At 43.1% G+C, this 23758-nt stretch overlaps 2 protein-coding genes across 5 annotated transcripts in view; one reads left to right on the top strand and one right to left on the bottom strand.

Moving 5' to 3' along the window:
• LOC140727997 (cullin-4A-like) overlaps window positions 1-8875 on the bottom strand; it is a 73386-nt gene extending 64511 nt beyond the window's left edge. For all 3 annotated transcript variants that reach the window (XR_012098980.1, XM_073046074.1, XM_073046075.1), the window contains exons 1-2: window positions 8389-8875; window positions 3185-3300 (exon numbers count right to left, since the gene is read on the bottom strand). Coding sequence is in view for 2 of the 3 variants with exons in the window: in XM_073046074.1 (XP_072902175.1) it covers window positions 3185-3300; window positions 8389-8740 (468 nt within the window). In the remaining variant the exon portion in view is untranslated. The remainder of the gene's footprint in view (window positions 1-3184; window positions 3301-8388) is intronic.
• A 12-nt stretch (window positions 8876-8887) lies between these two features.
• Window positions 8888-23758, top strand: part of pcid2 (PCI domain containing 2) — a 51338-nt gene continuing 36467 nt past the window's right edge. The window contains exons 1-3 of one of the 2 annotated variants that reach the window (XM_073046076.1): window positions 8888-8991; window positions 13847-13934; window positions 19748-19837. In XM_073046076.1, coding sequence (XP_072902177.1) covers window positions 13899-13934; window positions 19748-19837 — 126 coding nt within the window. In that variant the 5' untranslated portion in view covers window positions 8888-8991; window positions 13847-13898. Of the gene's footprint in view, window positions 8997-13846; window positions 13935-19747; window positions 19838-23758 lie in introns of both variants that reach the window. The other variant, XM_073046077.1, reaches the window with a different exon arrangement.

Below are 23758 nucleotides of genomic sequence, written 5' to 3'. Positions count from 1 at the left end.
GAGACAGGGAAAGGAGAGTAGGGTGCAGGAACCATGGTGTATAAAGGCTGTTGAAAATCTAATCAAGAAGGAAAGCTTATAAAAGGTTCAAAAAAACTAGGTAATGATAGAGATCAAGAAGATTATAAGGCTAGTAGGAAAGAGCTTAAGAATGAAATTAGGAGAGCCAGAAGGGGCCATGAGAAGGCCTTGGCGAGCAGGATTAAAGAAACCCCAAGGCATTCAACAAGTATGTGAAGAGCAAGAGGATAAGATGTGAGAGAATAGGACCAACCAAGTGTGACAGTGGAAAAGTGTGTATGGAACCAGAGGAGATAGCAGAAGTACTTAATAAATTCAGTATTCACTACGGAAAAGGATCCTGGCGATTGTAGGGATGACTTACAATGGATTGAAAAGCTTGAACATATAGACATTTAGAAAGAGGATGTGCTGGAGCTTTTGGAAAGCAAGAAGTTGGATAAGTCTCCGGGACCAGACGAAACATACCCTAGGCTGCTGTGGGAGGCGAGGGAAAATATTGCTGTGCCTCTAGCAATGATTTTTGCATCATCAATGGGGATGGGAGAGGTTCCGGAGGATTGGAGGGTTGCAGATGTTGTTCCCCTATTCAAGAAGGGGAGTAGAGGTAGCCCAGGAAATTATAGACCAGTGAGTCTTATCTCAGTGGTTGGTAAGTTGATGGAGAAGATCCTGAGAGGTAGGATTTATGAACACTTGGAGAGGTATACTATGATTAGTAGTAGTCAGCATGGCTTTGTCAAAGGCAGGTCATGCCTTACGAGCCTGATTGAATTTTTTGAGGATGTGACTAAAAACATTGATGAAGGTAGAGCAGTAGATGTAGAGTGTATGGATTTCAGCAAGGCATTTGATAAGGTACCCCATGCAAGGCTTATTGAGAAAGTAAGGAGGCATGGGATCCAAGGGGACCTTGCTTTGTGGATCCAGAACTGGCTTGTCCGCAGAAGGTAAGAGTGGTTGTAGATGGAGGTTGGAGACCAGTAGTGCACCTCAGGGATCTGTTCTGGGACCCTTACTCATCGTGACTTTTATAAATGACTAGGATGAGGAAGTGGAGGGATGGGTTGGTAAATTTGTTGATGACACAAAGGTTGGAGGTGTTTTGGATAGTGTGGAGGGCTGTCAGAGGTTTCAGTGGGACATTGATAGGATGCAAAACTGGGCTGAGAAGTGGCAGATGGAGTTCAACCCAGATAAGTGTGAGGTGGTTCATTTTGGTAGATCAAATATGATGGCAGAATATAGTATTAATGGTAAGACTCTTGGCAGTGTGGAGGAATAGAGGGATCTTGGGGTCCAAGTCCATAGGACACTCAAAGCAGCTGCGCAGATTGACTCTGTGGTTAAGAAGGCATATGGTGTATTGGCCTTCATCAATCATGGAATTGAATTTAGGAGCTGAGAGGTAATGTTGCAGCTAAATAGGACCGTGGTCAGACCCCACTTGGAGTACTGTGCTCAGTTCTAGTCGTCTCACTACAAGAAGGATGTGGAAGCCATAGAAAGGGTGCAGAGGAGATTTACAAGGATGTTGCCTGGATTGGGGAGCATGCCTTATGAGAAAAGTTTGAGTGAACTCGGCCTTTTCTCCTTGGAGTGACGGAGGATGAGAGGTGACCTAATAGAAGCATATAAGATGATGAGAGGCATTGATCGTGTGGATAGTCTGAGGCTTTTTCCAAGGGCTGGAATGGCTAGCATGAGAGGGCACAGTTTTAAGGTGCTTGTAAGTAGGTACACAGGAGATGTCAGGGGTTTTTACGCAGAGTGGTGAGTGGGTGGAATGGGCTGCCAGCGATGGTAGTGGTGGCAGGTACAAAAGGATCTTTTAAGAGACTCCCGGACATGTACATGGAACTTAGAAAAATAGGGCTATGGGTAACCCTAGGTAATTCAGTATTGTGTTGTAGGTTTTCTATGTTTCTATGAATAGTGATGGGGTGGCCCAATTTTAAAGATGGAATAAAATACGCTGAGGAGGAAGGACTATTGCTCAGAAAATCAAGCCAATTTAGTTTGCAGTGAGCAACAGGCAGAAAATAAGCTTCCTAAGCATCCATGGCATGATGTGAATCAAGAAATTACAGATATATATAACAAATTTAACCCAATAGTCACAGAAGAATTGGTATAAAAAATAGTGATGGCATACAGGACCAACTTGTAGACTGTGCATGAGGATTTTCTATATCAATATGTTGAAAAAACAAGAGAGGAACGAACTATTTTATAGATGTTACTGTGCGAAGAAAAACAATAAAACTGACAATATGGTAGTTAATTAGTGAACCGTAGTCATAAAAGGATGGGATTTTGTGTAAAGTTTGAAAGCAATTTAAGTCAATCTGAAACCATGTTTTTAAAACTAAAGAAACCAAACTTTGGAAGCACGAGGTATGATCTAGCTATGGTTGACTGGAAAACTAAATTAAAAGTTTTGAATAAATCAGCAATGCTTAATTTTAAACAATTAATGTGTATATCCCTGCAAGACCAAAATAAATAGCAGAGTTAATGCCCCAGCCTTGACAGTGTTAGATGAAAGGCCATTGCTTATCATGTTGACAATGAAAGGACCACAAAAAATTCTGAATATAGAGGATCAAAGCATTAAAGAAAAATCAGAATATAATCCAGTGAAAGCACAATTTTAAGAGCTATATATGAAGGATAGTCATGGGCATTCAATCACAAAAACCACCATCACCCTCTGCTCTTATTAGCAAACCAACTTTAAATCCAATTTGTGAACTTGTTTTGGATCCCATGGGGTCTAATCTTTAGACTCCGTCTCCCACGCTGACAAAGGATTTACTGAAATCCATGCAAACAATATCAACCATACTGCCCGCATCAATCCAATCTCAAAGAAATTCAATCAAATAATCAGACAGGAGAGCATGGCTTCACAACAAAGCCATGCTATTCCTACTTTCCAAGAACAGATTAATCCTGCCCCCAGTTTTTTTTCCAAATCACATCCCTACAAATGACATTAGGTTAACTGGCCTATATTTACCTAGCCATGCCTGCTGGCCTTTACAACAGCCACATTAAATTGTCTAATATAGTCATGGAAACTTTAAATGAATGGATAAACTTAATTTTTATAAATCCTGGAGGCAAACAAACTTAACAGCAGTCTTGAGTGCTGTGTTACCTGATAAAGTTCTTCTAAATTGTATTTTATTGAGGTGCTGTTCTGAATGGTCCCAACTGCTTCATGAAGCTTCTGCCACGTGTCCTGAGTGTAGCTGTCAGGCAATTTCGGTTTATCTATTAGGAGACAAACAGGAATTTATTAAAGCAGCAAAGCTGAGTCTAACATTAATGGCTTTCTCTCTATCATAGAAAATACACCATAGAAACAAGCAGAGGAACAGAAGAGCTAATCAGAAAAAGAAAGTCAACACACAAAGTAAATTCCATTATCAAGTTACATATATGTCACCATATAAACACTGAGATTCATTTTTCAGCAAATCTATAGAATATCAACTACAGTGAGTTGGCCACACCACAGGGCAGCAGCCGAGTTCATTGCACCATGAGTGGCTCTGCGGCACAGGAGGGAAGGAAGAGGAGTGGGAGAGCTATAGTGATAGGGGATTCGATTGTAAGGGGAATAGATAGGTGTTTCTGCAGCCGCAAACGAGACTCCAGGATGGTATGTTGCCTCCCTGGTGCAAGGGCCAAGGATGTCTCTGAGCGGCTGCAGGACATTCTGGAATGGGAGGGTGAACAGCCGGTGGTCGTGGTGCACATAGGTACCAACGATATAGGTAAAAAACGGGATGAGGTCCTACAAGGTGAATTTAGGGAGTTAGGAGATAAACTAAAAAGTAGGACCACAAAGGTAATAATCTCTGGATTACTACCAGTGCCACATGCTAGTCAGAGTAGAAATAGGAGGATATTTCAGATGAATACGTGGCTTGAAAAATGGTGCAAGGGGGAGGGATTCAAATTTCTGGGGCATTGGAACCAGTTCTGGGGGAGGTGGGACCGGTATAAACAGGACAGTCTGCACCTGGGCAGGACTGGAACCAATGCCTTAGGGGGAGTGTTTGCTACTGCTGTTCAGGAGGCTTTATGGGAACAAGTGCAGAGAGACAGAGGGGTGTAAAATGAGGGTAGAAGCAAAAAGTAGTAAGGTGAAAAGTAAAAGTGGCAGGCAGGCAAATCCAGGGCAAAAAGCAAAAAGAGCCACTTTTCAACATAATTGTATAAGGCCTAAGAATGTTGTAAAAACAAACCTGAAGACTTTGTGTGTCAACGCGAGGAGCATTCGTAACAAGGTGGATGAATTGAATGTGAAGATAGTTATTAATGAATATGATATAGTTGAGATCACAGAGACATGGCTCCAGGGTGACCAAGGATGGCAGCTCAACATCCAGGGATATTCAATATTCAGGAGGGATAGACAGGAAAGAAAAGGAGGTGGGGTAGCATTGCTGGTTAGAGAGGAGATTAACGCAATAGAAAGGAAGGACATTAGCCTGGAGGATGTGGAATCGATATGGGTAGAGCTGCATAACACTAAGGGGCAGAAAGCACTGGTGGGAGTTGTGTACAGGCCACATAACAGTAGTAGTGAGGTTGGGGATGGCATTAAACAGGAAATTAGAAATGCGTGCAATAAAGGAACAGTAGTTATAATGGGTGACTTCAATCTACATATAGATTGGGTGAACCAAATTGGTAAGGGTGCTGAGGAAGAGGATTTCTTGGAATGTATGTGGGATGGTTTTCTGAACCAACATGTTGAGGAACCAACTAGAGAGCAGGCCATTCTAGATTGGGTATTGAGCAATGAGGAAGGGTTAGTTAGCAATCTTGTCGTGCGAGGCCCCTCGGGTAAGAGTGACCATAATATGGTGGAATTCTTCATTAAGATGGAGAGTGACATAGTTAATTCAGAAACAAAGGTTCTGAACTTAAAGAAGGGTAACTTTGAAGGTATGAGACATGAATTAGCTAAGGTAGACTGGCAAGTGACACTTCAAGGGTTGACGGTGGATACGCAATGGCAAGCATTTAAAGATCGCATGGATGAACTACAACAATTGTTCATCCCAGTTTGGCAAAAGAATAAACCAGGGAAGGTAGTGCACCTGTGGCTGACAAGGGAAATCAGGGATAGTATCAAGTCCAAAGAAGAAACATATAAATTAGCAAAAAAAAGCGGCACACCTGAGGACTGGGAGAAATTCAGAGACCAGCAGAGGAGGACAAAGGGCTTAATTAGGAAAGGGAAAAAAGATTATGAGAGAAAGCTGGCAGGGAACATAAAAACTGACTGTAAAAGCTTTCATAGATATGTGAAAAGAAAAAGATTGGTCAAGACAAATGTAGGTCCTTTACAGTCAGAAACAGGTGAATTGATCATAGGGAACAAAGACATGGCAGACCAATTGAATAACTAACTTTGGTTCTGTCTTCACTAAGGAGGGCATAAATAATCTTCTGGAAATAGTAAGGGACCGAGAGTCTAGTGAGATGGAGGAACTGAGGGAAATACATGTTAGTAGGGAAGTGGTGTTAGGTAAATTGAAGGGATTAAAGGCAGATAAATCCCCAAGGCCAGATGGTCTGCATCCCAGAGTGCTTAAGGAAGTAGCCCAAGAAATAGTGGATGCATTAGTGATCATTTTTCAAAACTCCTTAGATTCTGGATTAGTTCCTGAGGATTGGAGGGTGGCTAATGTAACCCCACTTTTTAAAAAAGGAGGGAGAGAGAAACCGGGGAATTATAGACCAGTTAGTCTGATATCGGTGGTGGGGAAAATGCTAGAGTCGGTTATCAAAGATGTGATAACAGCACATTTGGAAAGAGGTGAAATCATTGGACAAAGTCAGCATGGATTTGTGAAAGGAAAATCATGTCTGACGAATCTTATAGAATTTTTTGAAGATGTAACTAGTAGAGTGGATAGGGGAGAGCCAGTGGATGTGGTATATTTAGATTTTCAAAAGGCTTTTGACAAGGTCCCACACAGGAGATTAGTGTGCAAACTTAAAGCACACAGTATTGGGGGTATGGTATTGATGTGGATAGAGAATTGGTTGGCAGACAGGAAGCAAAGAGTGGGAGTAAACGGGACCTTTTCAGAATGGCAGGCAGTGACTTGTGGGGTACCGCAAGGCTCAGTGCTGGGACCCCAGTTGTTTACAATATATATTAATGATTTAGACAAGGGAATTAAATGCAGCATCTCCAAGTCTGCGGATGACAGGAAGCTGGGCGGCGGTGTTAGCTGTGAGGAGGATGCTAAGAGGATGCAGGGTGACTTGGATAGGTTAGGTGAGTGGGCAAATTCATGTGGATAAATGTGAGGTTATCCACTTTGGTTGCAAGAACAGGAAAACAGATTATTATCTGAATGGTGGCCGATTAGGAAAAGGGGAGATGCAACGAGACCTGGGTGTCATTGGACACCAGTCATTGAAGGTGGGCATGCAGGTACAGCAGGCGGTGGAAAAGGCAAATGGTATGTTGGCATTCATAGCAAAAGGATTTGAGTACAGGAGCAGGGAGGTTCTACTGCAGTTGTACAAGGCCTTGGTGAGACCGCACCTAGAATACTGTGTGCAGTTTTGGTCCCCTAATCTGAGGAAAGACATTCTTATCATAGAGGGAGTACAGAGAAGGTTCACCAGATTGATTCCTGGGATGGCAGGACTTTCATATGAAGAAAGACTGGATCGACTAGGCTTATACTCACTGGAATTTAGAGGGGGGATCTTATTGAAACGTATAATATTCTAAAGGGATTGGACAGGCTAGATGCAGGAAGATTGTTTCCGATGTTGGGGAAGTCCAGAACGAGGGGTCACAGTTTAAGGATAAAGGGGAAGCCTTTTAGGACCGAAATGAGGAAAAACTTCTTCACACAGAGAGTGGTGAATCTGTGGAATTCTTCAGTTGAACAGTTGAGGCCGGTTCATTGGCTATATTTAAGAGGAAGTTAGATATTGCCCTTGTAGCTAAAGGGATCAGGGGGTATGGAGAGAAAGCAGGTAAGGGTTTTGAGTTGGATGATCAGCCATGATCATACTGAATGGCGGTGCAGGCTCATAAGGCCGAATGGCCTACTTCTGCACCTATTTTCTATGTTTACAGGATCAACAAAAGATTAATCAGAGTGAAGAAATCAAATAGTGGAAATGCAAATATAAATACAATAAATAACAAGAACATGAGATAATGAGATAAAAGAGTCCTTAATGTGAGATCATCGGTTGTGGGAACATCTCAAGGATGGAGCAAGTGAAGCTGAGTGTAGTTATCCCCTTTTCTTCAAGGCCTGATGGTTGAGGGGTAGTAACTGTTTTTGAACCTGATGGTGTGAGACCTGAGGCTCTTGTACCTTCTACCTGATGGCAGCAGCAAGAAAAGAGCATGGCCTGGATGGTGCAGATCTCTGAGAATGGATGCTACTTTTCTACAGCAACATTTCACGTAGATGTGTTCAATGGCTGGGAGAACTTTACCCGTGATGTACTGGGCCAGATCAAATAGTTTGAAGGATTTTCCGTTCAAAGGCATTGGTGTTTCTGTACCAGACTGTGATGCAGCCAGCCAATATACTCTTTATGACACATCTATAGAAGTTTCTCAAAGTTTTAGATGTCTGCAGACTCCTAAGGAATTAGAGGCTCTATCATGCTTTTTTCACAATTGCACTTACATGCTGGGTCCAGGCCAGGTACTCTGAAATATTAACACCCAGGATTTAAAGTTGATGATCCTCTGACGAGGACTGGCTTATGGAAATCTGGTTTCCCTCTGGGAAGTTTACAATCAGTTCTTTAGTCTTGCTGACATTGAGCGAGAGATTGAAAATTTGGTTGCGTGGCATCATAATAGCAATCTCCCGATCCTGTATGCCGATTCAACACCATCTTTGATTTGGCCAATGACAGTGGTGGCATCAGCAAACTTGAATGTGCCATATGACAACACAGTTGGGTAACAAGGAAAGCCAATGAGAAGCATATGGAAAAGAGGCAAGAATGCAGGGGTTAAGTTAATAGAATGTGGCCCAGAACAGGTAAGAGGAGAAAAGCTGAGGGAGCCATTCACAGGGGTGAGCAAGGGGAAGGGATGATGGGAGAAGATGGGGAGGAGAGGGAAGGTGGGTGGGATATGGAGTAGAGGAAGATTTGGGAGAAGGTGGGGATGGAAAGGAGTTGAGTTCAGGACTAGGGGAGACGAGGAATTTCTGGTGGGTCGTGGAAAAAGGCACAGTGGCTTTAGGAATGGAAGCTGCATTTGGAGAGAGAAAATTGGAATATGGGGCAGATTGGGTGAAAAGGGCAATGGGGTTGGCGTGGGCACTCGGGAACAAGAATATCCACCTTTGAAGTTCTTGATGAGCAGCTTCCTGGAGGCGGCCGGTTTGCCACCGGTTTCGACGACACGGCTCAGCCCGTTAACGTGCCCGGGCAGCGCGGAGAAGTTGGCCCTGCGCTGTCCATCGTCCGCCATCTCCTCTTGGGCCTGGGCCGGCCGCACTCGCTTCCTGCCCTGACCCGCCTCGGCAAGGCCGAGCCGCTGCATCGAGGTGGCCTTCGCCGGTGACGAGCCGCGGAGAGCCCCCTGGTCGGGCTCGGCTATCCGTACTCTCTTCCTCTGGAGTCCGTAGCCACTGACATCGGCGCTCCACTGCTCGTCTGGCGGGCTGTCACAGGGCGCCGCCGGCCGCAGCATCAACGGAAGCGCGACTTCAGCCCTCAGGCAGCAAGCGGTCGTACTGGTGTGTCCGTCCGTCCGTTCGTCCGGCGGTCCGGCGAGCCCCTCCGCGCCCTCACACCGCCGTCCGGGAGCCGGAGCCCACCGGAAGTAAACAACCGCACCCTTTGACCCCGCAGCCTCAGGCGGGCTACTTCCGCTCCCGCTCGGCTCGGGACGGGAGTCGGTGAGGCGGCTTGTGGCTGTTCTGTATCGTGCGGTGCGGTGAGGTGAGATGTGGTTCTGGGCCGTGAAGATGGGATGTGTCGGGGGCCGGAGAGGACGGGACATGGGACACGGGACGGGGGACGGTGGTGGCGGTTGGAACCACGGGTTGACGTGATGCGAGTCATGTCGAGAAGAGGCAAAGTGTGGGCTGCTGACCAAACCGGGACGTATGAGTCTGCTGTTTGTCCAAGATGCAGCTCCCAGACCACCGAGTAGTATAAGGGAGTACAATAACATTCAAACAAAAGGAAATCAGAATGCGGAATTAAGTGTTATGAAGAAAATACAGAACAGGTAGAAAAATAAAATGTAAATGTCATGGCAAGGTAGATTCAGAGATTAAGAGTTAATCTTTCTCGTTCAGGAGTCTTATAACAGCGGGATAGAAGCTGTCCTTTATCCTGGGTGGTACGTGCTTTTGGGCTGTTATCTGTATGAGAGAGCAAGTCCGATTAATTCAGAAAAAAGGGGACAAAGGGACTGGAGATCTGGATGCTAAGTGTCAGTGACTCCTCCTTCATTTTACTCCATATTTTGCCCTTAGAGTCAGTGCCGACTGAGCAACTCCCATTTTCTCCACATATTTTTCGCAAGCATGTGTTTGTGCAGCTCCACTGCTCTTTGAATTTATACTTTTATTATTGCTGCGTGTGCAGTGAAAAGCTGTTTTGTGTATGCCATTCAGAGAGATAAGGCCATATGTAATTACACTAGGGTAGTAATAAGCAAAACAATGCAAAATATAGTGTTGCAGTTAAAGAAAGTGCAGTTCTTTGTGGAGTTTGCAAGTGTTCCCCCCCCCAAATAATTTGATTTCCTCCCACCTCCCAAAGACTTGTGAGTTGGTAGGCCAATTGGGTGCTTTAAATTGCCCCAAGTGTGTAGTTGGGTGGTAACAATTGGGGAGAATTGATGGAAACTTGGGAAAATAAATGAGGATTAGTATACTTGTTGGAATGGGAGGCCTGTGTCCGAGACTTAAGACTTTGTCAATTAACTCCTTTAACCCTCCCCATTTTTCTTTCTCATACCCAAGCTTGGGGTATTCTCCATTAAAGGTCTTCCCAGCTTACGAATGCCCAACTTGTGTACAGCCCTATACATTCAAACGCACATTTGGGAGACTAGTGGGATGCATTTGCCAGCTGCTGCTGGGCTGGCAAGCATCTTCTGCAGTGTTGAAATCTGATTTGTAGCAATATCTTGAAAGCCCTGATTTAACTACACATTGATCCATGCTTTCTTTTAAATATATTACCGGGCAGTTATGTTTAGCTCTTAGGAGCAAATTTCCTGTTGGTATCTGAGGAGGACCTGTTATTCTAACCTCTTTGACTAAGTATATGGGTTATTAACAACAATTCACAGTCTGTTCTTGTAGCATTGTGAGTCATTCCAAGCTGTTTTAGAGGAGGTTTTGAACACTAAATCCATTTAAGTTTATTGGGCGAGGGTGACTTGAATTCTCAAGTTCACAGAAAGATTAGAGTGTGAAAGGAGACCAATAAAGTCCATGTTGGTTCTGTGTAAAAACATTAGGTGAGTCTCACTCACTGTTCTCTTCCAATATTCCTGCACGTTCTTACTCCGTTTCTGTTAGGATTCACAATTGGTTCACAATTAAACAAACCTGTGCTATGCCTCTCAGCAGTGTTCCAGAATGCAACTACTTGCTGCAAGCAGAAATCATTGTTTATCTTAGCAATTTTGTTTACTTTGCCAATCACCTTAATCATACCTGTAGCTCTTCTAGGCTTCTATATCAAGTACAAGTTCAAATTCATCATCATTCAACCTTATGCATGTACGTAGCCAAGCAAAACCATGTTCCCCCAAACCAAGGTGCACAACACAATACACATGACTCACACACAACACATAAAGCAATATTACCACAATTAAATTAACAAATAATAAAATATGTTCTGGAAGACTGACATTTAGCTTAAGGTGCATTTACAACAAATTTAAAGGTGTACAGTAAAACACTACTGGTGCTTTGTAAAGTGATGAGACTGGGGTGGTGGTAGGGAGTTCTGTTGTCTCATGACCTGAGGAAAGAAACTGTTTCCCATCCTAACAGTCTTTGTCTTAATACTGGGCCTGACTTACACCACCAGGTTCAGAAACAGTTATTACTCCTTAACCGTCAGGCTCTTGAACCAAAGGAGATAACTTGCTCAACTTCACTTGCCCCATCACTGAAATGTTCCCACAACCTATGCACTAGCTTTCAAGGACCCTTCATCTCAAGTTTTCAATACTTATTGCTTATTTATTTATTTTTGAAGTATTATTTCTTTCTTTTTGAATTTGTACAGTTTGTTTTTTGCACACTGATTGAATAGCCAAGCTGGTGTATTCTTTTATTGATTCTATTATGGTTATAGGATTTATTGAGTGTATTGCAAGACAGCGAATTTCAGGGCTGTATCTGGTGACATAGATGTACCACGATAGCAATGGAGCTGGACTTATTGCATGTCATTGTTATGTTGTCGCTTGGACTTGTGTGCCCTTGGATGGTGCGAGTGATTATCTCGGACATTTTTATTGTGATCATAAGATTCTGTTGGATATTGGTAATGTAGAACATTGCAAGTCCAGTTCACCGGTTCATTGGGGAGACTGACTCACCGAGGCGGTATGGGAGAAGCCTCTATGGGTTCACTGGAATCTGTCTGGCCCCTCCTGTTGGTCTGCCCACCGATGCTCGCTTGGTGTTGCTCTCCAGTGTGAACTTGGTGGAAGCAAGCTGGACACTCAGAGACTTGGGCTGTATTTTTTTTGTTGTGACTATGCTTTTCTGAAATCGTAACTATATGGACTGTTTGTGTTACGTGCTGTAAGCAGTGTGTTGTGCTGTTTGTAATGTGTTTTACACCTTGGCTTGGAGGGAATCTGTTTTGTTTGGCTATACAGTCGACCCTCCTTATCCGCAAATTCAACCAACCGCAAATCGCGAAAACCCAGGAATGCTTTTCCAGCACTTATTGTTCAAGAATGTAAAGACTTTTTTCTTGTCATTATTCCCTAAACAATGCAGTATAACAACTATTTTACGTAGCATGTACGTTGTATTAGGTATTATAAGTAATCTAGAGATGATTTAAAGTATATGGGAGGATGTGCGTGGGTTATCATGGATCGGGATCAAAAAAATCGGAAGTTCTTACTAAGTCAGTCAGAACAGGTACATCCGGTATTATTTAGCATCAGTTAGTCAAATGTTTGCCTTCGTATATAGTATATTTTACCTTTCTATGCATATAAAACACTTAAGAACGTATGTTTCAGCACCGGGCTCGGGTCGATCTAGTGACAGATCGCTATGGAGTGCGCTCTGCACCGTGCCGGGTTGATGTGGAGAATCAAAAACCCAAAACCCAATAATTAAACCACTGTGTTGCTTAGTAATAATTGTAGCTTTCATCAGGGCAGAGCCTTCCTCACTTTATCCTTAAAAATTGTTCCGGTCGTTGACCGACGTAGCCTAACACTTTTCCAATGACCGATGTTGTTTCACCTCTTTCCGATCGCTTTATTATTTCCACTTCATTTTCAATTGTTATCGTGATTATTTTCGTGAACAGAAACACTGCGGATTCAGATCTCTGCCGCTGGGTCCTAATGTCCACCGCACTGAGACGGGTTTAAATAAGGTTTGATTCTAAGATCCACTGCATTGAGACATGTTGAATAAGGGACTTGAGCATCTGCAAATTTTGGAATCAGTGAGGGGTCCTGGAACCAATCCCCCACGGATAAGGAGGGCCGACTGTATTCATATATGGTTGAATGATAATTAAAGCTGAACTTGAAGGTTTAAATAATCTTATATAGGCAGTCTGTGAGTGGCTAAAATGAGCCGCACAGAGCTGTAACTGGGAAATGTAAACACAAGAGATTCTGCAGCTGCTGGAAATCCAGAGCAACACGCACAAAATGCTGGAGGAGCTCAGCAGGTCAGGCAGCATCGATGGAAGTGAATAAAGCCTTTATTCATACACAGAATCTCCAGGAGATGAAGAGTCTAGTGGATCCTCACTCTCTTGACATGATGTTTTGTACCTCTTCAACATAAAGGGTATTGTTTTAAGTTTAACCTACTTATTTTTAACATTTGGAATATAGTGGAATGAATTAACAAAATAACATTTACAATGTCAGCACATCCCAACTCACAGAAGCCCTTTGACTGTTCCAAATGCCAGGCACCCAAACTATACCCCTTTTTTTTATCAGTGTTGACTCTCAATAGGCAACTAGCCAGAAGGTTAAGTGACAAAATACCCCTGTCCTGAACTATACCTTAAGTGGTGAGGATAAACAGTACCTTTAACAATGGGCTAATAGCACAGACATTCATCTTTTGGCTTCTCCTGTATAATTCAATGGGGCAGAATCAAAATGTTGCACACCCATGATTGGTTTAATGAAGTTAAATCGTGTAGAGTTTTATTTCCTGAAGACTGGCTGTCATTTGAGTTAATCCATAATTATGCTCTTCATAATTATCCCTAACGAGCATATTTGCTTGGTAAAGTAAAATCAACATCTGTTCAGCTTGTTGTCTTTGATCATCTTGATCATTTCATGATTCTTCCTGATCTCCTGACTTTTTGTTTTCATTCCAGATGGCGCGCGCGCGCGTGTGTGTGTGTGTGTGTGTGTGTGTGTGTGTGGTTTCATTAATTTTGATAACTGATATCAAACTCAAATACAAATGAGTTTAATGTTTTTTTAAAGAGAGGCAGCTTATAACTCCATCTCTGTACTGAATGCTTGATTGAGTTTTTACTTTCTTGTTAGTGTTAAAGCAAATTCTACAACAAATTGATCTGTATATCTCCTTAGGTGATCTCATGTCATTTTGCCTCAAGACATCTGAACTGCCACCCTGCCAGCAATGGCACACATCACAGTGAATCAGTATTTACAGCAGGTAATCCAATAACCAACTTTTAACTAAGATAGTGTATGCAATAGGACAATGTGATAGCAGTCACTGAACAAGATCAGCACCATCAGAAATGATCCATGATTTCTGTGAGAGAGCTAATCGCACCACACTGCGACATAAAGAAGACATTTCCTTCACCTAGTGGGGCATTGAGTGTGTAGAGCTATACAAGACATTGATGGAGTATTATCAGAATCAGGTTTATTATCGGCATTTGTCATGAAATTTCTTAGCTTAGCAGCAGTAGTTCAATGCAATACATAATATGGAAGGGGAAAAATAAATAGAGCAATTACAGGATATGTATATTGGAGATTAAAAAATTGTGCAAAAAGAGAAATATATAGAAAAGTTGAGGAAGTGTTCGCAGCTTCAAAGTCCATTTAAGAATCAGATGGCAAAGGGGAAGAAGCTGTTCCTGAATCGCTGAGTGTGTGCCTTCAGGCTTCTGTACCTCCTACCTGATAGTAACAGATGAGGTTATTGATCGTTGTCTTTTACGAGGATGGGGAGTCTAAAACTAGAAAATATGTACTTGGAACATGCCCTGGGTGTTGGAGTTCCTTAATAATAGACACCGTCTTTCTGAGACACTGCTCCTTGAAGATATCCTGCATACTTCATAGGCTAGTACCTAAGATGGAGCCGACTAAATTTACGACCCTCTCCAGCATCTTTTGGTCCTGTGCAGTAGCCCCCTCACCAGTGATTCAGATACAGCCTGTCAGAATGCTCTCCATAGTACATCTATAGAAATTTTTGATTGTATTTGTTGACATACCAAATCTCTTCAAGCTCCAAATGAAATATAGTGTATAGTCAAACACGAGGAAATCTGCAGATGCTGGAAATTCAAACAACAACACACACAAAATGCTGGTGGAACACGGCAGGCCAGGCAGCATCTATAGGGAGAAGATAGACATCTTGGTTGGCATGGACAAGTTGGGCTGTTTCCATGATGTAGGACTCTGATTCTATTTACTGTGTATTTTGTGGAAAGGAGCATTTTAAAACAAGCAACACACACAAAATGCTTGATATAACCATATGAAATACCAAAGCAGTTGACCATATTGGTAGGGTTTAGAAATGTTCAAAAGGAGGAAGGAGAGTTTGAGCTTGGTGACTTGCACTCAGTGGTTTAGGAACAGCTTCTTCCTCTCTGCCATTAGATTTCTGAACAGTCCGTGATCATGATCTCATTATTCGTCATTTGTACTATTTATTTATTTTGTGATTCATAGTAATTTTTGTCTTTGCACTATACTGCTGCTGTAAAACAATAAACTTCACATCACATAAATCAGTGATAATAAACCACTTTCTAATTCTGAGTGGTTTATAGAGGAAATTCCAAAACAAGGCGTCGCAGATGAAGTTGGCCAAAAATGGTGGAGTAATTAAATCTGGGGGTCCTCAAGGTTGTGGTTGTGCAGACAACTCGGGGATATAGGGCTGAAAGAGTAGTGGTAGGCAGGGACACATTCATGACGGCATGAAAACAAAACTTCCACCTGGCTGAACTGGGAGTCAGTAAACAGAAGTTAACAGAATTTGATGCAAATTGAGTGAAAACATAACATAAATGGCAGGGTATGGATACGATAATGGTGTTTCTTCATGAATTTAGTTGCAATGTAGACATGGTATTTGGGAAAATGAAGAAGTCAAGGCTATTATGTATGTTGTTGAGGAAAGGTTTGGCAGGATGAGGGAGATCGTTCATCTTCAGGCAGGCCATTGTGGAAATCAGATAGGAGCCAGGGTTTGGATGGCTGAGTAGGAGTGAGGAAGTTGCCCCATTGAGATTAATGAATTGGTGCATCTTCAGGAATATCAGGGCATAGACTGCAGACACTGTGGTGTTAAGACCATAGGAAGCAGAATTAGGCCATTTGACCCATCGAGCCTGCTTCGCCATTTCATCACGACTGATCCAATTTCCCTTCAGCCCCAATCTCCTGTCTTCTCCCCATATCTCCTCATGCCCTGATTAATCAAGTTTACCTCCAGGTAGTAATCTCAGGATGACTGCCTGTGCCACATTCTAACGAGCGCAAGAATAGCATGATCGGGCATATTAATATGTGGCTGAGAGACTGACGTAGGGGGCAGGGCTTTGGTTTCCTGGATTACTGGGGCTTCTTCTGGGGCAGGTATGACCTGTACAATAAGGACGGGTTACAATTGAACCCAAAGGTGTCCAATATCCCAGTAGGCAGGTTTAATAGAGCTGTTTGGGAGGTTTTAAACTAATTTGGCAGGGGAATGGGAACTGGAGTGATAGGGCTGAGGAAGAGGAAAACAGAAATAAATCAAAGATTGTGTGCACCAGACATGATAGAAAGGACAGGCAGGAGATGAGACATAACCACAGCCATGATTATGGGATGAGTTACAGGCAATATAGGCATGGTGCAGTTAAAACAGAAAGCAACAAATACTGAACTGGAAGTGTTGTGTTTGAATGTACGCAGCATAAGAAATAAAATAGACAATCTTGAAATTTAGCTCTAGATTGGCAAGTATGATGTGGCCTTTTCTGAAACTTGGCTAAAGGATGGCTGCCATTGGGAGCATGAACGTCTAAGGATATACGGTGTATCGGAAAGATAGTTTAATAGGCAGAGGGTGTGGTGTGGCCCTGTTGTATAGGTAATAATATTAAATCATTAGAAAGGGATGGCGTAGAATCGGAAGGTGTAGAGTTTGTATGAGTTGAGTTAAGAAATGGCAAGAATATAAGGACCCTAATGGCAGTTGTATACAGGCCTCCAAACAGCAGCCAGGATGTAGGTTACAAATTACAACAGGAGATAGAAAAGGCATGTTATAAGGGCAATGGCATGATAATCGTTGGGGATTTTAACATGAAAGTGGATTGGGAAAACCAGGCCAGTACTGGACCTCGAGAGGGAATTTGTAGAATGTCTAAAGGATGGCTTTTTCGAACAGCTTGTTGTTGAACCCACTAGGGGATTGGTTGTGCTAGATTGGGCGTTGTGCAATGATCTGGAGATATTAAGGTTAAGGAACCCTTAGGGGACAGTGGTTACAATATGATCGAGTTCTCTTTGAAATTTGAGAACGAGAAACCTATTTCCAATGTGTCAGTGTTTCAGTGGAATAAAGAAAATTACAATGGCATGAGAGGGGAACTGGCCAAGGTTGACTAGAAAGAGACACTAGCAGGAAAGACAGCAGAGCAGCAATGGCTGGAGTTTCTGCCAAAAATGAGGGAAGTGCAATTCAGATATATTCCAAACAAGAGAAATTTTCAAATGGAAGGATCATACCGTGGTTCTCAAGTGAAGTCAGAGCCAATGTAAAAGCAAAAGAGAGGGTAAAAAATGGAAGCCGAAGCTTATAAAAACTTGCAAAAGGAAACTAAGGTCATTAGCAAGGAAAAGATGAATTATGAAAGGAAGCTGGTGATTAATATCAAAGCAGATACCAAAAGCTTTTTTAAGTTATAAAGGGTAAAAGAGAGTTGCGGGTACATATAGGACCAGTAGAAAATGACGCTGGAGATATTGTAATGAGAGATGCAGAGATGGGAGAGGAACTGAATGTGTGTTTTGCATCAGTCTTCACATTGGAAGACATCTGCAGTGTACCGGACATTCAAGAGTGTCAGGGAAGTGAAGTAGGTGCAGTGAAAATTACGACTGAGAAGGTGCTCAGGAAGCTTAATGGTCTGAGGGTGGATAAATCTCCTGGACCTGATGGAATGCACCCTCGGGTTCTGAAGGAAGTAGCTGGAGAGATTGTAGAGGCATTAACAATGATCTTTCGAGAGTCGATAGATTCTGGCATTGTACTGGATGACTGGAAAATTGCAAATGTTACTCCGCTATTTAAAAAGGGTGGGAAGTGGCAGAAAAGAAACTATAGACCTGTTGGCCTGACGTCAGTGGTTGGGAAGTTGTTGGAATCGATTGTTAGAGATGAGATTATGGAGTTCCTGGAGGCACATGACAAGATAGGCTAAAGCCAGCATGGTGTCCTGAAAGGAAAATCCTGCCTGACTAACCTACTGCAATTTTTTTGAGGAAATAACAAACAGGGTAGAGAAAGGAGATGCAGTAGACGTGGTGTACTTGGATTTTCAGAAGGCCTTTGACAAGGTGCCACACATGAGGCTGCTTAGCAAGATAAGATCCCGTAGAATTACAGAGGAGTTACTAGCATGGGTGGAGCATTGGCTGATTGGCAGAAAACAGAGAGTGGGAATAAAGGGATCCTATTCTGGCTGGCGGCCAGTTACTAGTGGAGTTCCACAGGGTTAGGACCGCTACTCTTTACGATGTATGTCGATGATTTGGACTACGGGATTAATGGATTTGTGGCTAAATTTGCCAATGATCAAAAGATGGGTGGAGGGGCTGGTAGTGTTGAGGAAACAGAGAGCCTGCAGAGAAATTTAGATAGTTTAGGGGAATGGGCAAAGAAGTGGCAAATGAAATACAATGTTGGAAAGTGTACGGTCATGCACTTTGGTGGAAGAAATAAACGGGCAGACTATTATTTAGATGGGAGAGAATTCAAAATGCAGAGATACAAAGGGACTTGGGAGTCCTTGTGCAGGATACCCTAATGGTTAACCTCCAGGTTGAGTCAGTGGTGAAGAAGGCAAATGCAATGTTGGTATTCATTTCCGGAGATATGGAATATAAGAGAAGGGATGTGATGCTGAGGCTCCTATAAGGCACTCGTGAGACCACACTTGGAGTATTGTGTGCAGTTTTGGGCTCCTTATTTTAGAAAGGATATACTGACATTAGAGAGGGTTCAGAAAAGATTCATGACAATGATTCCAGGAATGAAAGGGTTACCATATGAGGAACGTCTGGCAGCTCTTGGGCTGTATTCCCTGGAGTTTAGGAGAATGAGGGGGAATCTCATAGAAACATTCCGAATGTTAAAAGGCCTGAACAGATTAGATTTGGCAAAGTTATTTCCCATGGTAGGAGAGTCCAGGACAAAAGGACACGACTTCAGGATTGAAGGACACCCATTTAGAACAGAGATGTGGAGAAATTAGTTAGAGGGTGGTAAATCTGTGGAATTTGTTGCCATGAGCGGCTATGGAGGCCGAGTCATTGGGTGCACTTAAGGCAGAGTTAGATAGGCTCTTGATTAGCCAGGGCTTAAAGAGAGAAGGCAGGGGAGTGGGAATGACTGGAAGAATTGGATCAGCCCATTATTGAATGGTGGAGCAGACTTGATAGGCCGAATGGCCTGCTTCTGCTCCTATATCTTATGGTCATTTACAGCAAAACTTCGGATATTCTTTATGTTTGCTGAGAGTTGAATGAAACAGGTTGGCCATGATCAGGACTAGAAAAGCTGGCAATGGGAAATCGGAATTCTGGTGGTTGCATGGAAGTGGTTTAATATGAAAGCAGTGTAGTTCAGTTTCAGCCAGTTACCAGGGTACAAAGTATATGTACTGTATGTGCCCTATTAATGTTATACCATACTGCCCGTTACGCCACTGGCGTTTGGGGCACCAATGAAGGTCCTCCATCTGTCTGTCTTTGGCCACTCAGATGCAGAAAGATTCTTCACTGCAGTTTCCAATCAGGTTGTCAGCCCTGAGCTGAACCTCTGAGCCTGCAGGACCAGTGGGCCACTCTTAGTCTGGCCTCTACCCTACCAAGAGCCAAAGCATAAAGCCGTGGCTTCAGCCAACGTAGCTCTCCGGGTCATTGAGGCACACAAGCCTCCAAACCATGACAAGGTTGTGGTCCTTAATGTTATAACATAAAGACTATTTATTGTTTTAATAGGTTTTGGAGTCCATCGACAGCAGAAATGGTGAATCCTGTGCTGAATTTTTATCATTTAAACATCCTCACATTGCCAATCGTAGGTTACAGGTAGGAAAAAAGTATTGACGTTGTGAACTTACTTGAGAGAATGAAGAAATCGCAATTATTATTGCATATTAAGTATTCTGCAAGATGCATTGGTTCATCAAATTATTCTGGAATGCCATGAAAATCACTTCCCTGCTTTCTGGTGTGATAGTTCTTTAATTATAGAAGTATCATTTTGTTTCCATGGCTTTGTCCTCTGAAATTGCTGGCATGCTTATCTCCGTCACTATACCAGTCGTCTTCTATAATTCTTTTTAAAACCTGCTATACCCATTTGACTAATAAGACCATAATACATAGGAGCAGAATTAGGCCATTAGGCTCATCGAGTCTGGTCTACCATTTCATCGTGGCTGATCCAATTTTCCTCTGAGCCTCAATCTCCTTCTTTCTCTCTTTATCCCTTCATGCCCTGACCAATCAAGAATCTATCAACCTCTGCCTTAAAAATACATAAAGACATGGCTTTCACAGCTGCCAGTGGCAAAGACTTCCAGATTCACACCCTCTGGTTAAAGAAATTCCTCCTCATCTCCTTTTTCCATTCAATAGGTTTCAATTAAGTCATCCCTTGTTCTTCTAAATTCCAGTGAGTACAGGACCAGAGCTGTCAAATCTGTAGAGTAGTGGTCGCCAACCTGTCGATCGCGATCGACTGGTCGATCTTTGAGACTTTCCCAGTAGATCCCAAAAAAAATAGAAAAATAAATACACAAATACTGTTGAGAGATTGTTTTCGAGTTGCGGGGTTTTAGTTCCATTCTTTCTGCCCAGTGCACATGTGTGTAGCTCCCCCGCCACGTACTACACTGCAGTGGCGGGGGTGGTCCCCCACCACCGGGCCAAAAGGAAACGATATGATTTGGTGATATGAAACGATATGAGTCAGCTGCACCTTTCCTCATTCCTTGTCATGCGCATTGTTGAACTTGAATGCACACGAGGTCATCAGTCGCCTAAACGCAATGATACCCTCGCGCCAGGGATCACTGGTTGGTCTCGGGTAACTGGCTGCCTCGCACGGCCGGTGGGAAGTGCCGTTGCTACTGGCCTGGAATGCGGACAGATGGGCGCCGCCTCTAAACCTGTATAGCACACCGAATGTTCATGGGGAACCCGGTGCTAAAGTATTCGCAGATGTCCTAATTCGGGCTCAGGGTTTCGTAGGTAGCAGAGCAGCTACCTCCCTGCGATCTACTGAAAGTCATCTCTCGAGCCAAACTCTTGTCGGCCGATAAATCCTGTCGCACTCCTCGCTCGGTCGGTCGCTCTCTCCAGACTGCGACCGCCATGGCCCCAATACGGGGACCTCCTGGCCCTTACCTTGTCCTCTCACCCCACTCACGACCAGCCGCACCTGGCCAAGGCATCTGGCAACAGGCAGACGGAGGCTGGAGTTCGGGCCTGCAGGCTGTCTAATGAGGCCATGAAGCCTTCAAAACTGCTTAGGTACATATAACAATCACAATCACAGCACGGAAACAGGCCATTCCGGCCCTCCTAGTCCGTGCCGAACTCTTAATCTCACCTAGTCCCACCTACCCGCACTCAGCCCATAACCCTCCACTCCTTTCCTATCCATATACCTATCCAATTTTACCTTAAATGACACAACTGAACTGGCCTCTACTACTTCTACAGGAAGCTCATTCCACACAGCTATCACTCTCTGAGTAAAGAAATACCCCCTCGTGTTTCCCTTAAACTTTTGCCCCCTAACTCTCAAATCATGTCCTCTCGTTTGAATCTCCCCTACTCTCAATGGAAACAGCCTATTCACGTCAACTCTATCTATCCCTCTCAACATTTTAAATACCTCGATCAAATCCCCCCTCAACCTTCTACGCTCCAATGAATAGAGACCTAACTTGTTCAACCTTTCTCTGTAACTTAAGTGCTGAAACCCAGGTAACATCCTAGTAAATCGTCTCTGCACTCTCTCTAATTTATTGATATCTTTCCTATAATTCGGTGACCAGAACTGTACACAATATTCCAAATTTGGCCTTACCAATGCTTTGTACAATTTTAACATTACATCCCAACTTCTGTACTCAATGCTCTGATTTATAAAGGCCAGCGTTCCAAAAGCCTTCTTCACCACCCTATCTACATGAGACTCCACCTTCAGGGAACTATTCCTAGATCTCTCTGTTCCACTGCATTCCTCAATGCCCTACCATTTACCCTGTATGTTCTATTTGGATTATTCCTGCCAAAATGTAGAACCTCACACTTCTCAGCATTAAACTCCATCTGCCAACATTCAGCCCATTCTTCTAACCGGCATAAATCTTCCTGCAAGCTTTGAAAACCCACCTCATTATCCACAACACCTCCTACCTTAGTATCATCAGCATACTTACTAATCCAATTTACCACCCCATCATCCAGATCATTTATGTATATTACAAACAACATTGGGCCCAAAACAGATCCCTGAGGCACCCCGCTAGTCACCGGCCTCCATCCCGATAAACAATTATCCACCACTACTCTCTGGCATCTCCCATCTAGCCACTGTTGAATCCATTTTATTACTCCAGCATTAATACCTAACGACTGAACCTTCTTAACTAACCTTCCATGTGGAACTTTGTCAAAGGCCTTGCTGAAGTCCATATAGACTACATCCACTGCCTTACCCTCGTCAACATTCCTCGTAACTACTTCAAAAAATTCAATAAGGTTTGTCAAACATGACCTTCCACGCACAAATCCATGCTGGCTACTCCTAATCAGATCCTGTCTATCCAGATAATTATAAATACTATCTCTAAGAATACTTTCCATTAATTTACCCACCACTGATGTCAAACTGACAGGTCTATAATTGCCAGGCTTACTTCTAGAACCCTTTTTAAACAATGGAACCACATGAGCAATACGCCAATCCTCCGGCACAATCCCTGTTTCTAATGACATCTGAAAGATCTCCGTCAGAGCTCCTGCTATCTCTACACAAACTTCCCTCAAGGTCCTGGGGAATATCCGGTCAGGACCCGGAGATTTATCCACTTTTAAATTTCTTAAAAGCGCCAGTACTTCCACCTCTTTAATTGTCATAGGTTCCATAACTTCCTTACTTGTTTCCCACACCTTACACCATTCAATATCCTTCTCCTTAGTGAATACCGATGAGAAGAAATCGTTCAAAATCTCTCCCATCTCCCTCGGCTCCACACATTGCTGACCACCCTGATTCTCTAAGGGACCAATTTTATCCCTCACTATCCTCTTGCTTTTAATATAACTGTAGAAGCCTTTCGGATTTACTTCCACCTTATTTGCCAAACCAAACTCGTAACTTCTTTTAGCTTTTCTAATCTCTTTCTTAAGTTTCCTTTTACATTCTTTATATTCCTCGAGCAATTCCTTTACTCCATGCTGCCTATATCTATTGTAGACATCCCTCTTTTTTCGAACCAAGTTTCTAATATCCCTTGAAAACCATGGCGCTTTCAAACCTTTAACCTTTCCTTTCAACCGAACAGGAACATAAAGATTCTGTACCCTCATAATTTCACCCTTAAATGACCTCCATTTCTCTATTACATCCTTCCCATAAAACAACTTGACCCATTCCACTCTCTCTAAATCCCTGCGCATCTCCTCAAAGTTAGCCTTTCTCCAATCAAAAATCTCAACTCTAGGTCCAGTCCTGTCCTTCTCCATAATTATATTGAAGCTAATGCTATTGTGATCACTGGACCCGAAGTGCTCCCCAACACATACATCTGTCAGCTGACCTATCGCATTCCCTAACAGGAGATCCAACACTGCCCCATCTCTAGTCGGTACTTCTATGTGTTGTTGCAAAAAGCTATCCTGCACACATTTCACAAACTCTAAACCATCCAGCCCTTTTACAGAATGAACTTCCCAATCTATGTGTGGAAAATTAAAATCTCCCACAATCAC

This window comes from Hemitrygon akajei, chromosome 5, assembly GCF_048418815.1.
Source record: "Hemitrygon akajei chromosome 5, sHemAka1.3, whole genome shotgun sequence".
Classification (NCBI taxonomy): Eukaryota; Metazoa; Chordata; class Chondrichthyes; order Myliobatiformes; family Dasyatidae; genus Hemitrygon; species Hemitrygon akajei.
Note: the sequence above shows the minus strand (reverse complement) of the source record. Positions and strands in the feature narration are given on the sequence as shown.